The sequence below is a fragment of the Silurus aristotelis genome (genome assembly GCF_946808225.1).
Source record: "Silurus aristotelis genome assembly, chromosome: 12".
NCBI lineage: Eukaryota > Metazoa > Chordata > Actinopteri > Siluriformes > Siluridae > Silurus > Silurus aristotelis.
The window spans coordinates 565070-579306 of NC_139585.1; the positions used below are offsets into that span (position 1 = coordinate 565070).

A 14237-nucleotide genomic window follows, 5' to 3' on the forward strand; every position below is an offset into this window, starting at 1 on the left:
ATCTATAAACTACCAGCAGGTCAGTGTTCCACATCTATAAACTACCAGCAGGTCAGTGTTCCACATCTATAAACTACCAGCAGGTCAGTGTTCCACATCTATAAACTACCAGCAGGTCAGTGTTCCACATCTATAAACCACCAGCAGGTCAGTGTTCCACATCTATAAACTACCAGCAGGTCAGTGTTCCACATCTATAAACTACCAGCAGGTCAGTGTTCCACATCTATAAACTACCAGCAGGTCAGTGTTCCACATCTATAAACTACCAGCAGGTCAGTGTTCCACATCTATAAACCACCAGCAGGTCAGTGTTCCACATCTATAAACCACCAGCAGGTCAGTGTTCCACATCTATAAACTACCAGCAGGTCAGTGTTCCACATCTATAAACCACCAGCAGGTCAGTGTTCCACATCTATAAACCACCAGCAGGTCAGTGTTCCACATCTATAAACTACCAGCAGGTCAGTGTTCCACATCTATAAACTACCAGCAGGTCAGTGTTCCACATCTATAAACTACCAGCAGGTCAGTGTTCCACATCTATAAACTACCAGCAGGTCAGTGTTCCACATCTATAAACTACCAGCAGGTCAGTGTTCCACATCTATAAACTACCAGCAGGTCAGTGTTCCACATCTATAAACCACCAGCAGGTCAGTGTTCCACATCTATAAACTACCAGCAGGTCAGTGTTCCACATCTATAAACCACCAGCAGGTCAGTGTTCCACATCTATAAACTACCAGCAGGTCAGTGTTCCACATCTATAAACCACCAGCAGGTCAGTGTTTCACATCTATAAACCACCAGCAGGTCAGTGTTTCACATCTATAAACCACCAGCAGGTCAGTGTTCCACATCTATAAACTACCAGCAGGTCAGTGTTCCACATCTATAAACCACCAGCAGGTCAGTGTTTCACATCTATAAACCACCAGCAGGTCAGTGTTCCACATCTATAAACTACCAGCAGGTCAGTGTTCCACATCTATAAACTACCAGCAGGTCAGTGTTCCACATCTATAAACCACCAGCAGGTCAGTGTTCCACATCTATAAACCACCAGCAGGTCAGTGTTCCACATCTATAAACTACCAGCAGGTCAGTGTTCCACATCTATAAAATACCAGCAGGTCAGTGTTCCACATCTATAAACTACCAGCAGGTCAGTGTTCCACATCTATAAACTACCAGCAGGTCAGTGTTCCACATCTATAAACTACCAGCAGGTCAGTGTTCCACATCTATAAACCACCAGCAGGTCAGTGTTCCACATCTATAAACCACCAGCAGGTCAGTGTTCCACATCTATAAACCACCAGCAGGTCAGTGTTCCACATCTATAAACCACCAGCAGGTCAGTGTTCCACATCTATAAACCACCAGCAGGTCAGTGTTCCACATCTATAAACCACCAGCAGGTCAGTGTTCCACATCTATAAACTACCAGCAGGTCAGTGTTCCACATCTATAAACCACCAGCAGGTCAGTGTTCCACATCTATAAACTACCAGCAGGTCAGTGTTCCACATCTATAAACTACCAGCAGGTCAGTGTTCCACATCTATAAACTACCAGCAGGTCAGTGTTCCACATCTATAAACTACCAGCAGGTCAGTGTTCCACATCTATAAACCACCAGCAGGTCAGTGTTCCACATCTATAAACCACCAGCAGGTCAGTGTTCCACATCTATAAACTACCAGCAGGTCAGTGTTCCACATCTATAAACCACCAGCAGGTCAGTGTTCCACATCTATAAACCACCAGCAGGTCAGTGTTCCACATCTATAAACCACCAGCAGGTCAGTGTTCCACATCTATAAACCACCAGCAGGTCAGTGTTCCACATCTATAAACTACCAGCAGGTCAGTGTTCCACATCTATAAACTACCAGCAGGTCAGTGTTCCACATCTATAAACTACCAGCAGGTCAGTGTTCCACATCTATAAACTACCAGCAGGTCAGTGTTCCACATCTATAAACTACCAGCAGGTCAGTGTTCCACATCTATAAACTACCAGCAGGTCAGTGTTCCACATCTATAAACCACCAGCAGGTCAGTGTTCCACATCTATAAACTACCAGCAGGTCAGTGTTCCACATCTATAAACCACCAGCAGGTCAGTGTTCCACATCTATAAACTACCAGCAGGTCAGTGTTCCACATCTATAAACCACCAGCAGGTCAGTGTTTCACATCTATAAACCACCAGCAGGTCAGTGTTTCACATCTATAAACCACCAGCAGGTCAGTGTTCCACATCTATAAACCACCAGCAGGTCAGTGTTCCACATCTATAAACCACCAGCAGGTCAGTGTTCCACATCTATAAACCACCAGCAAGTCAGTGTTCCACATCTATAAACCACCAGCAGGTCAGTGTTCCACATCTATAAACCACCAGCAGGTCAGTGTTCCACATCTATATTCTTGTATCATGTGTCACGAGTGCAGGAGGGCGTGTCGGGACATGAGGAGATGTTTTGGAGATGTTTCAGGCTGTTTGTCAGTGTTCTCAGTTCCTGATGTTTGTATAATTAGGTTCCTGCTCCTTCTACTGTCACTTCCTCTAGATTCTTCCTGAAATATGTTGCGTAAAAGTGTGTGTGTGTTTGTGTGTTTGTGTGTGTGTGTGTGTGTGTGTGTGTGTGTGTGTGTGTGTGTGTGTGTGTGTGTGTATGTTTTTGTGTGTGTGTGTGTTCTGTAATATGGTAGTGTGTGTGTGTGTGTGTGTGTGTGTGTGTGTGTGTGTGTGTGTGTGTGTGTGTGTTCTGTAATATGGTAGTGTGTGTGTGTGTGTTCTGTAATATGGTAGTGTGTGTGTGTGTGTTCTGTAATATGATAGTGTGTGTTTGTGTGTGTGTTCTGTAATATGGTAGTGTGTGTGTGTGTTCTGTAATATGGTAGTGTGTGTGTTCTGTAATCTGGTAGTGTGTGTGTGTGTGTGTGTGTGTGTGTGTGTGTGTGTGTGTGTGTGTGTGTGTTCTGTAATCTGGTAGTGTGTGTGTTCTGTAATCTGGTAGTGTGTGTGTTCTGTAATCTGGTAGTGTGTGTGTTCTGTAATCTGGTAGTGTGTGTGTTCTGTAATCTGGTAGTGTGTGTGTGTGTGTGTGTGTGTGTGTGTGTGTTCTGTAATCTGGTAGTGTGTGTGTGTGTGTGTGTGTGTGTGTGTGTGTGTGTGTTCTGTAATCTGGTAGTGTGTGTGTGTGTGTGTGTGTGTGTGTGTGTGAGTGTGTGTGTGTGAGTTCTGTAATATGGTTTTGTGTGTGTGTGTGTGTGTGTGTGTGTGTGTGTGTTTTCTGTAATCTGGTAGTGTGTGTGTGTGTGTGTGTGTGTGTGTGTGTGTGTGTGTTTTGCAATCTGGTTTTGTGTTTGTGTGTGTGTGTGTGTGTGTTCTGTAATCTGGTTGTGTGTGTGTGTGTGTGTGTGTGTGTGTGTGTGTGTTTTGTAATCTGGTTGTGTGTGTGTGTGTTTTGTTATCTGGTTGTGTGTGTGTGTGTGTGTGTTTTCTGTAATCTGGTAATGTGTGTGTGTGTGTGTGTGTGTGTGTGTGTGTGTGTTTTGCAATCTGGTTTTGTGTTTGTGTGTGTGTGTGTGTGTGTTCTGTAATCTGGTTGTGTGTGTGTGTGTGTGTGTGTGTGTGTGTGTGTGTGTGTGTGTGTGTGTGTGTTTTGTAATCTGGTTGTGTGTGTGTGTGTTTTGTTATCTGGTTGTGTGTGTGTGTGTTTTCTGTAATCTGGTAATGTGTGTGTGTGTGTGTGTGTGTGTGTGTGTGTGTGTGTGTGTGTGTGTGTGTGTTCTGTAATATGGTAGTGTGTGTGTGTGTGTGTGTGTGTGTGTGTGTGTGTGTTTTGCATTCTGGTTTTCTGTGTGTGTGTGTGTGTGTGTGTGTGTGTGTGTGTGTTTTGTAATCTGGTTTTCTGTGTGTGTGTGTGTGTGTTCTGTAATCTGGTAGTGTATGTGTGGATCCAAGATGGCGGCACAGCAGTAGCTCGCAGCGGCTGCTCTAGACCCAAAATGGTGCTACTTTCACTTTGTAGCCCGCCTTATGCAACATATGGACATCGGAGCAACCAGTGTCCCTGTGTACCAGCACCGAACACTCCAGGAACTCAGACACTGTGCTACTGCTCATCACGGTAGAGTTTATGGTTGTGAGATAGGTAGACCTTTTTATTTACCGCAGGAATTTACCACCGCTATTGTGCTCGGAGTGTACATTTCACCTAGCGCTAATGCTAAGGAAGCGCTCAGCACTATATTGTGTGTCTGTGTTCTGTAATCTGGGTGTGCGTGTGTTCTGTAATCTGGTAGTGTGTGTGTGTGTTCTGTAATCTGGTTGTGTGTGTGTGTGTGTGTGTGTGTGTGTGTGTGTGTGTGTGTGTGTGTGTGTGTTCTGTAATCTCTGTGTGTGTGTGTGTGTGTGTGTGTGTGTGTGTGTTCTGTAATCTCTGTGTGTGTGTGTGTGTGTGTGTGTGTGTGTGTGTGTGTGTTCTGTAATCTCTGTGTGTGTGTTCTGTAATCTCTGTGTGTGTGTTCTGTAATGTGTGTGTGTGTGTGTGTTCTGTAATGTGTGTGTGTGTTCTGTAATGTGTGTGTGTGTGTTCTGTAATCTGGTAGTGTGTGTGTGTGTGTGTGTGTGTGTGTGTTCTGTAGTGTGTGTGTCTGTGTGTCTGTGTGTGTGTGTGTGTTCTGTAGTGTGTGTGTGTGTGTGTGTGTGTGTGTGTGTGCGTTTTGTAATCTGGTAGTGTGTGTTGTGTGTGTGTGTGTGTGTGTGTGTGTGTGTGTGTGTGTGTTCTGTAATCTGGTTGTGTGTGTGTGTGTGTGTGTGTGTGTGTTCTGTAATCTGGTTGTGTGTGTGTGTGTGTGTGTGTGTGTGTGTGTGTGTGTGTGTGTGTGTGTGTGTGTGTGTGTTCTGTAATCTGGTTGTGTGTGTGTGTGTGTGTGTGTGTGTTCTGTAATCTGGGTGTGTGTGTGTGTGTGTTCTGTAATCTGGTTGTGTGTGTGTGTGTGTGTGTGTGTTCTGTAATCTGGTTTTGTGTGTGTGTGTGTGTGTGTTCTGTAATCTGGTTGTGTGTGTGTGTGTGTGTTCTGTAATCTGGTTGTGTGTGTGTGTGTGTGTGTGTGTGTGTGTGTGTGTGTGTGTGTTCTGTAATCTGGTAGTGTGTGTGTGTGTGTGTGTGTGTGTGTGTGTGTGTGTGTTCTGTAATCTGGTAGTGTGTGTGTGTGTGTGTGTGTGTGTGTGTGTGTGTGTTCTGTAATCTGGTAGTGTGTGTGTGTGCGTTCTGTAATGTGTGTGCGTTCTGTAATGTGTGTGTGTGTGTGTGTGTTTGTTCTGTATTCTGGTAGTGTGTGTGTGTTCTGTAATCTGGTAGTGTGTGTGTGTGTGTGTGTGTCGTGTGTGTGTGTTCTGTAATCTGGTAGTGTGTGTGTGTGTGTGTGTGTGTCGTGTGTGTGTGTGTGTGTGTTTTGTAATGTGTGTGTGTCGTGTGTGTGTGTGTGTGTGTCGTGTGTGTGTGTGTGTGTTCTGTTATCTGGTAGTGTGTGTGTGTGTGTGTGTGTGTGTGTGTGTGTGTTCTGTAATCTGGTAGTGTGTGTGTGTGTGTGTGTTCTGTAATCTGGTAGTGTGTGTCGTGTGTGTGTGTCGTGTGTGTGTGTGTGTGTGTGTGTGTGTCGTGTGTGTGTTCTGTAATGTGTGTGTGTGTGTGTGTGTTCTGTAATCTGGTAGTGTGTGTCGTGTGTGTGTGTGTGTGTCGTGTGTGTGTGTGTGTGTCGTGTGTGTGTGTGTGTGTCGTGTGTGTGTGTGTGTGTGTGTGTGTGTCGTGTGTGTGTTCTGTAATGTGTGTGTGTGTGTGTGTGTGTGTTCTGTAATCTGGTAGTGTATGTGTGTGTGTGTGTGTGTGTGTGTTCTGTAATGTGTGTGTGTGTGTGTGTGTGTGTGTGTTCTGTAATCAGGTAGTTTGTTTGTGTGTGTTCTGTAATGTGTGTGTTCTGTAATGTGTGTGTTTGTGCGTTTTGTAATGTGTGTGCGTTTTGTAATGTGTTTGTGTGTGTGTGTGTGTGTGTGTGTTCTGTAATGTGTGTTCTGTAATGTGTGTGTGTGTGTGTGTGTGTGTGTGTGTGTCGTGTGTGTGTGTTCTGTAATCTGGTAGTGTGTGTGTGTGTGTGTGTGTGTGTGTGTGTGTGTTCTGTAATCTGGTAGTGTGTGTGTGTGTGTGTGTGTGTGTGTGTGTGTGTTCTGTAATCAGGTAGTTTGTTTGTGTGTGTTCTGTAATGTGTGTGTTTGTGCATTTTGTAATGTGTGTGCGTTTTGTAATGTGTGTGCGTTTTGTAATGTGTGTGCGTTTTGTAATGTGTTTGTGTGTGTGTGTCGTGTGTGTTCTGTAATTTGTGTGTGTTGTGTGTGTGTGTGTGTTCTGTAGTGTGTGTGTGTGTCGTGTGTGTGTTCTGTAGTGTGTGTGTGTGTGTTGTGTGTGTGTTCTGTAGTGTGTGTGTGTGTGTGTGTGTTCTGTTTTGTGTGTGTGTGTGTGTTCTGTAATCTGGTAGTGTGTGTGTGTGTGTGTGTGTGTGTGTGTGTGTGTGTGTTCTGTAATCTGGTAGTGTGTGTTTGTTCTGTTATGTGTGTGTGTGTGTGTGTGTGTGTGTGTGTGTGTGTGTGTGTGTGTGTGTGTTCTGTAATCTGGTAGATGCCCATCCCGAGGCATCCTGAGTTTGCTCCAGCTCCAGTCACGTCCCATCTTATGAAGATTGTGGACCTTTTAAAGAAGTAGATGCCCACAAATCCCGTACCATCTAGAGACGTACCAGTGCCATGTGGATTTTGGACACTGGACCTCTTGGAGTGTTTAAAGGCTCTGGCATGGAGAAGCTGGTGTTGGATCTGTGATGATCACAGATGTTGAGATATTTTATGAGTTGCTCAGTAGCTCCTAGTTTTATAACCATAATGACTGTAGAAGACTGTAGAAAGATCATCAGTCATAATCACACACTCCAGTGCTCATGTTAGTTCTCACTCTCCAGTGTTCTGTAGTGTTTAAAGACTATAATCACACTCTTGATGTCACCCAGATGAGGATGAGGTTCTGCTTTTGAGTCTGGTTCCTCTCAAGGTTTCTTCCTCATAACATCTGAGAGAGTTTTTCCTTCACCACAGTCTCCATGGAGCTCATCAGGGATAAACACACACCATTCACCTTCACTGTTTAATTCTGTAAAGCTGCTTTGAGACAATGTCTGTTGTGAAAAGCGCAATAGAAATAAACTTGACTTGACTAGTGTGTGTGTGTGTGTGTGTGTGTGTGTGTGTGTGTGTGTGTGTGTGTGTTCAATGGTTTACTGCACTGTATATGGTTGGAATGACAATATAAGCTACTTGACTTGTTTGTGACTTCCTCTGGATTTGAGGGTCACATGGAGGTCATCCTTAACATTACCCATGATTCATTAGGGATCACAGCTGGTTCCCTTTAGAGGACAGGAAGAGGAAATAAAACGATGGTGTTTGACCTGTTTGGGGTCAGGGGTCAGTTTAGACTGAAATGTGTCTGTTAGCATGTACTTTATTGTAACTACCGCCAGTGTTTGATCTTGTGTTTATATTGGATTTAAAATATATATTCACTGCTTCATTTTTTTTTCTGTTTCAGAAGTTCAGTGTTTGAGTGCTCTCTCTATTCTCTCTGTTTCTCTCTATTCTCTCTATTCTCTCTGTTTCTCTCTATTCTCTCTGTTTCTCTCTATTCTCTCTGTTTCTCTCTATTCTCTCTGTTTCTCTCTATTCTCTCTATTCTCTCTGTTTCTCTCTATTCTCTCTGTTTCTCTCTCTTTTCTCTGTTTCTCTCTATTCTCCCTGTTTCTCTCTCTACTCTTTCTGTTTTTCGCTTTTCTCCCGGTTTTCTCTTTATTCTCTCTCTCTTCTCCCTGTTTTTTCTTTGTTTCTCTCTCTGTTTCTCTCTATTCTCCCTTTTCTCCATGTTTCTATCTCTTCTCTCTGTTTCTTTCTTTTTCTCTTTCTTTTTCTCTTTCTCTTTCTTTCTCTTTGTTTCTCTCTTTTTTTTATCTTTGTTTCTCTCCATTTCTCTTTCTTTCTTTCTCTCTGTTTCTCTATATTTCTGTTTCTTTTTGGGTTTTTTTCTATTAGTTCATCTATTCAATCGCCTCAGGACAAGAGCTCCCACAAACCTTGTGGTTGCCATAGTAATGTGTGTGTGTGTGTGTGTGTGTGTGTGTGTGTGTGTGTGAACACTTCCTTTGTCTTGTGCCTCAACAAAAGCATTGAACCCTCACCATCACGCTTCCCATTCCTCTCTTTATCAAGACACACACACACACACACACACACACACACACACACACACACACACACACACACACACACACATATCCTGTACTTTCTCTGCTGTGTTAGGAGATTTGGAATTTTTGTTCCTGCGTGTGGAGAGAGCTCCTTTTCCTCCTCTCCCTCTTTTTCCTCCTCTTCCTTTTCCCCCTCATCCCCCTATTCCTCATCCTGTTGCTCCTCATCATATTCCTTCTCCTCTTCCTCATCCTCCTCCTCCTCATCTACCTTATTCTCGTCCTCATCTTCATCTTCCTCAACCGACTCATTCTCTTCCTCCTTCTTCTCCGCATTCTCCTCATCCTCATCTGCCTCTTTCTTCTTCTCCTCCTTGTCCTTCTTTTCTTCTTCCTCCTCTTCCTCTCCCTCTTCACCTTTGTCTTCCTCCTCCCCTATTCCTATTCCTTCTCCTCATTCTTTTTTCCCTCTTCCTCCTCCTCAGTTCTCCACAGGAAAGTGAAGTGTTCAGTATGTGAAAAGCAGCTCAGGTGGGCTGAGGTCAGGTGACTGACTGATTTTGAGAACATTTGGTAGCTGTAAGAAGCTGTAAAGCTCTATTTACCTCAGACTTCATCCTGCTCCTCCCTTCTATCAGCAGTCACATCAGCAATAAACACCAGTGGCCCAGTTCCATCAGCAGCTGTACATGCAAATGCAAACACAGCCTCCATGTAGGATTTACTGTTACTCTTCTGGGAAGATGTTCCTCTGGATTGTGTGAAGATTTTGTGGAGCTTCATTCAGCTATTAGTGTGTTTCTCAAAAACATCCAACATTTTTGCTGCCTCCACCTGTAAGCATGTTGTGTGGCTAAAGTGTGAAGCTTTTGGTGTATAAACGAGGCTCTTCTGCTTCATGTGTCTCGTTCTGTCTCCTCCAGAGCTGATTGTTGGAGTTCTCTCCAGGGTTCAGGGGCTCAGTTTAATACCATGTGATATTACTGACTGTAGTGATTTCGTCTTTAAAGTGTAAAGTTCTCTGGCGTTACATTTTTGTATTCAAATTACTCAAGGAATCGTTTTTGCCCTATATGTGTGTGTGTGTGTGTGTGTGTGTGTGTGTGTGTGTGTACCTTTTGCACTGAATTATGTGTTTGTATATAAACTGTGTGTGTGTGTGTGTGTTTGTGTGTGTGTTTTGCAGTCTCTGCTCTTCCTGGTGTGTGTATCCTCAGCAGCGCTGGGTGTGAACCTCCTCGCTCTTGCACTCTATCTGAGTTTCCTGTGCTGCTGTCGGAGGAACAGCGAGGCAGAAGATGAGGAAGAGACGAAGAAGCCAAGCTCACACTGCATCACCTGGACGGCCGTCACAGCCGGACTTATCAGCTGGTGTGTGTGTGTGTGTGTGTGATAAACCCATGACACTCATTAGTGTGTTATTGGATTATCTGCTCCGTTCCTTCTAAACATGCTTCATTGTTGAGGTCATGTGAAATGTCCTGAACTTCTGATTTATTTATTTATTTATTTTTAAAAAAGTTCCGTCAAACACACTTTTCAGGCAAAACATCCAAAGGTAGAGGGTAATAAAGTTGTGGGGGTGAATTGATGAACCGCCTGGAAGACTGCTGCACTGTAATAACCCCTGTGGCTGAGTTCAGATCTCTGAAGCAGAACATGCTCAGATTAAAGCTGTGAGGGTTCAGATGGATTGCGGTGTGGTGTCGTTACTTTGCACTGTAAACGGCCCTTCATGGATTAGAGACACGAGCAGGACGGTGGAGACGCTTTTGTTCTGCCTGGATTCGTTCCCAGTGCAAGACAATGCACCACTGTGGGTCGTATCCCAATCGCTATTCACACCCTCCCTCCTTACCCCTCCTACACCCACCCTGTCCCGAGGTCTGTCCTCATGTGTCCCTGGTGATGAAGATAAATTCACCACTGGATGAAGTTGAAGCAGCACAGTGATAACTGTGTGAACTGTTCCACTTTACACCACGCTGCTGCTGAGCTCGGAATCCTGATTGGTCAGAAGGTGGTGATTCGTTCTCTAGAACAGCAGCTTTGACACTAGTGTGGGTTTTATTAATGCTCTCTCTCTGAGATACTTTCTTTAAGGGGTTTAATGAAGGAGTAATGCTGAGAGCTGGAGTGAGGGAGGTCTGAAGTTCAGATCCAGTTCATCCGAAAGGTCTTACAACCTTCACACCAACATCCAATATCTCCATCTTTCCACATCTCCTCCAATTTCTGCTGAATTCTTCTTGCTCATGTGAAGGTTATTTTTTAGTGGTGTGTGTTGTGTATTAGAGGTTTGATGATGATAATAAACTGTTTCTCCTCATTTTGCAGCATCGCAGTTGGGGTTGGTTTCTATGGTAACAGTGAGACCAATGATGGAGTGTATCAGCTAACCTACTCACTTTACAACACCAACCACACTTTGGTGGGAGCCGAGAACCTGGTAAGAAAAAATACATCTCCGTTCCCCATCACGCACCCCACCGTTCTCCACCCCGCACCCCTCTGTTCTCCACCACACCGCTCTCCATCACGCACCCCACCGTTCTCCATTCCCCATCACGCACCCCTCCAAAAAAGGTTGTGGACCGCTGCTATAAACCCTTTCTGTGGGCATGCTGTTGAAGAATGATAGAATCGTTTTTTGAGAAATCTGATTGGTTGATCTTGATATTGTCCTGTTCCTCGTCTTACAGGTTTCCTCTACGATGGAGGGAATTCAGAGTGGAATGAAGGAACATTTGTCTCGATTGGATGAGATATTTGCCACGCGAGGTGACTTTGTTAAGACTCTGAAGTTTATGCAGCAGCTGGCAGAGAACCTCATTAAACAGCTGTTGGGTCTCCCAGACTGGGAACAGGCCAAAGTGGACCTGACTTACATCGCTGACCGCACTGCAGCCGCCGAGTACAACAGGTACACACACAACCCTGTACTACAGATACACACAAACACACATACACACAACCCTGTACTACAGATACGCACAAACACACATACACACAACCCTGTACTACAGATACACACAAACACACATACACACAACCCTGTACTACAGATACGCACAAACACACATACACACAACCCTGTACTACAGATACGCACAAACACACATACACACAACCCTGTACTACAGATACGCACAAACACACATACACACAACCCTGTACTACAGATACGCACAAACACACATACACACAACCCTGTACTACAGATACGCACAAACACACATACACACAACCCTGTACTACAGATACGCACAAACACACATACACACAACCCTGTACTACAGATACGCACAAACACACATATACACACACAACCCTGTACTACAGATACACACAAACACACACACACACAACCCTGTACTACAGATACACACAAACACACACACACACACACAACCCTGTACTACAGATACACACAAACACACATACACACAACCCTGTACTACAGATACACACAAACACACATACACACAACCCTGTACTACAGATACACACAAACACACATACACACAACCCTGTACTACAGATACACACAAACACACATACACACAACCCTGTACTACAGATACACACAAACATACACATACACACAACCCTGTACTACAGATACACACAAACATACACACACACACAACCCTGTACTACAGATACGCACAAACACACATACACACAACCCTGTACTACAGATACGCACAAACACACATACACACAACCCTGTACTACAGATACGCACAAACACACATACACACAACCCTGTACTACAGATACGCACAAACACACACACACACACAACCCTGTACTACAGATACGCACACACACATACACACAACCCTGTACTACAGATACGCACAAACACACATACACACAACCCTGTACTACAGATACGCACAAACACACATACACACAACCCTGTACTACAGATACGCACAAACACACATACACACAACCCTGTACTACAGATACGCACAAACACACATACACACAACCCTGTACTACAGATACGCACAAACACACATACACACAACCCTGTACTACAGATACGCACAAACACACATACACACAACCCTGTACTACAGATACGCACAAACACACATACACACAACCCTGTACTACAGATACGCACAAACACACATACACACAACCCTGTACTACAGATACGCACAAACACACATACACACAACCCTGTACTACAGATACGCACAAACACACATACACACAACCCTGTACTACAGATACGCACAAACACACATACACACAACCCTGTACTACAGATACGCACAAACACAAACACACACAACCCTGTACTACAGATACACACAAACACACACAACCCTGTACTACAGATACACACAAACACACACAACCCTGTACTACAGATACACACAAACACACACAACCCTGTACTACAGATACACACAAACACACACAACCCTGTACTACAGATACACACAAACACACACAACCCTGTACTACAGATACACACAAACACACACAACCCTGTACTACAGATACACACAAACACACACAACCCTGTACTACAGATACACACAAACACACACAACCCTGTACTACAGATACACACAAACACACACAACCCTGTACTACAGATACACACAAACACACACAACCCTGTACTACAGATACACACAAACACACACAACCCTGTACTACAGATACACACAAACACACACAACCCTGTACTACAGATACACACAAACACACACAACCCTGTACTACAGATACACACACACACACACAACCCTGTACTACAGATACACACACACACACACAACCCTGTACTACAGATACACACACACACACACAACCCTGTACTACAGATACACACACACACACACAACCCTGTACTACAGATACACACACACACACACAACCCTGTACTACAGATACGCACAAACACACACAACCCTGTACTACAGATACGCACAAACACACACAACCCTGTACTACAGATACGCACAAACACACACAACCCTGTACTACAGATACACACAAACACACACAACCCTGTACTACAGATACACACAAACACACACAACCCTGTACTACAGATACACACAAACACACACAACCCTGTACTACAGATACACACAAACACACACAACCCTGTACTACAGATACACACAAACACACACAACCCTGTACTACAGATACACACACACACACACAACCCTGTACTACAGATACACACACACACACACAACCCTGTACTACAGATACACACACACACACACACAACCCTGTACTACAGATACACACACACACACACACAACCCTGTACTACAGATACACACACACACACACACAACCCTGTACTACAGATACACACACACACACACACAACCCTGTACTACAGATACACACACACACACACAACCCTGTACTACAGATACGCACAAACACATACACACAACCCTGTACTACAGATACGCACAAACACACATACACACAACCCTGTACTACAGATACGCACAAACACACACAACCCTGTACTACAGATACGCACAAACACACACAACCCTGTACTACAGATACGCACAAACACACACAACCCTGTACTACAGATACGCACAAACACACACAACCCTGTACTACAGATACGCACAAACACACACAACCCTGTACTACAGATACGCACAAACACACACAACCCTGTACTACAGATACGCACAAACACACACAACCCTGTACTACAGATACGCACAAACACACACAACCCTGTACTACAGATACGCACAAACACACACAACCCTGTACTACAGATACGCACAAACACACACAACCCTGTACTACAGATACGCACAAACACACACAACCCTGTACTACAGATACGCACAAACACACACAACCCTGTACTACAGATACGCACAAACACACACAACCCTGTACTACAG

At 44.3% G+C, this 14237-nt stretch overlaps 1 protein-coding gene across 2 annotated transcripts in view; it reads left to right on the top strand.

Annotated features, from left to right (window-relative positions):
• Positions 1-14237, top strand: part of LOC310734965 (protein tweety homolog 2-like) — a 33099-nt gene that overhangs the window by 621 nt on the left and 18241 nt on the right. For both annotated transcript variants that reach the window (XM_083557502.1, XM_083557501.1), the window contains exons 2-4: positions 9497-9681; positions 10648-10759; positions 11013-11233. In XM_083557502.1, the coding sequence (XP_083413628.1) occupies positions 9497-9681; positions 10648-10759; positions 11013-11233 (518 nt within the window). The remainder of the gene's footprint in view (positions 1-9496; positions 9682-10647; positions 10760-11012; positions 11234-14237) is intronic.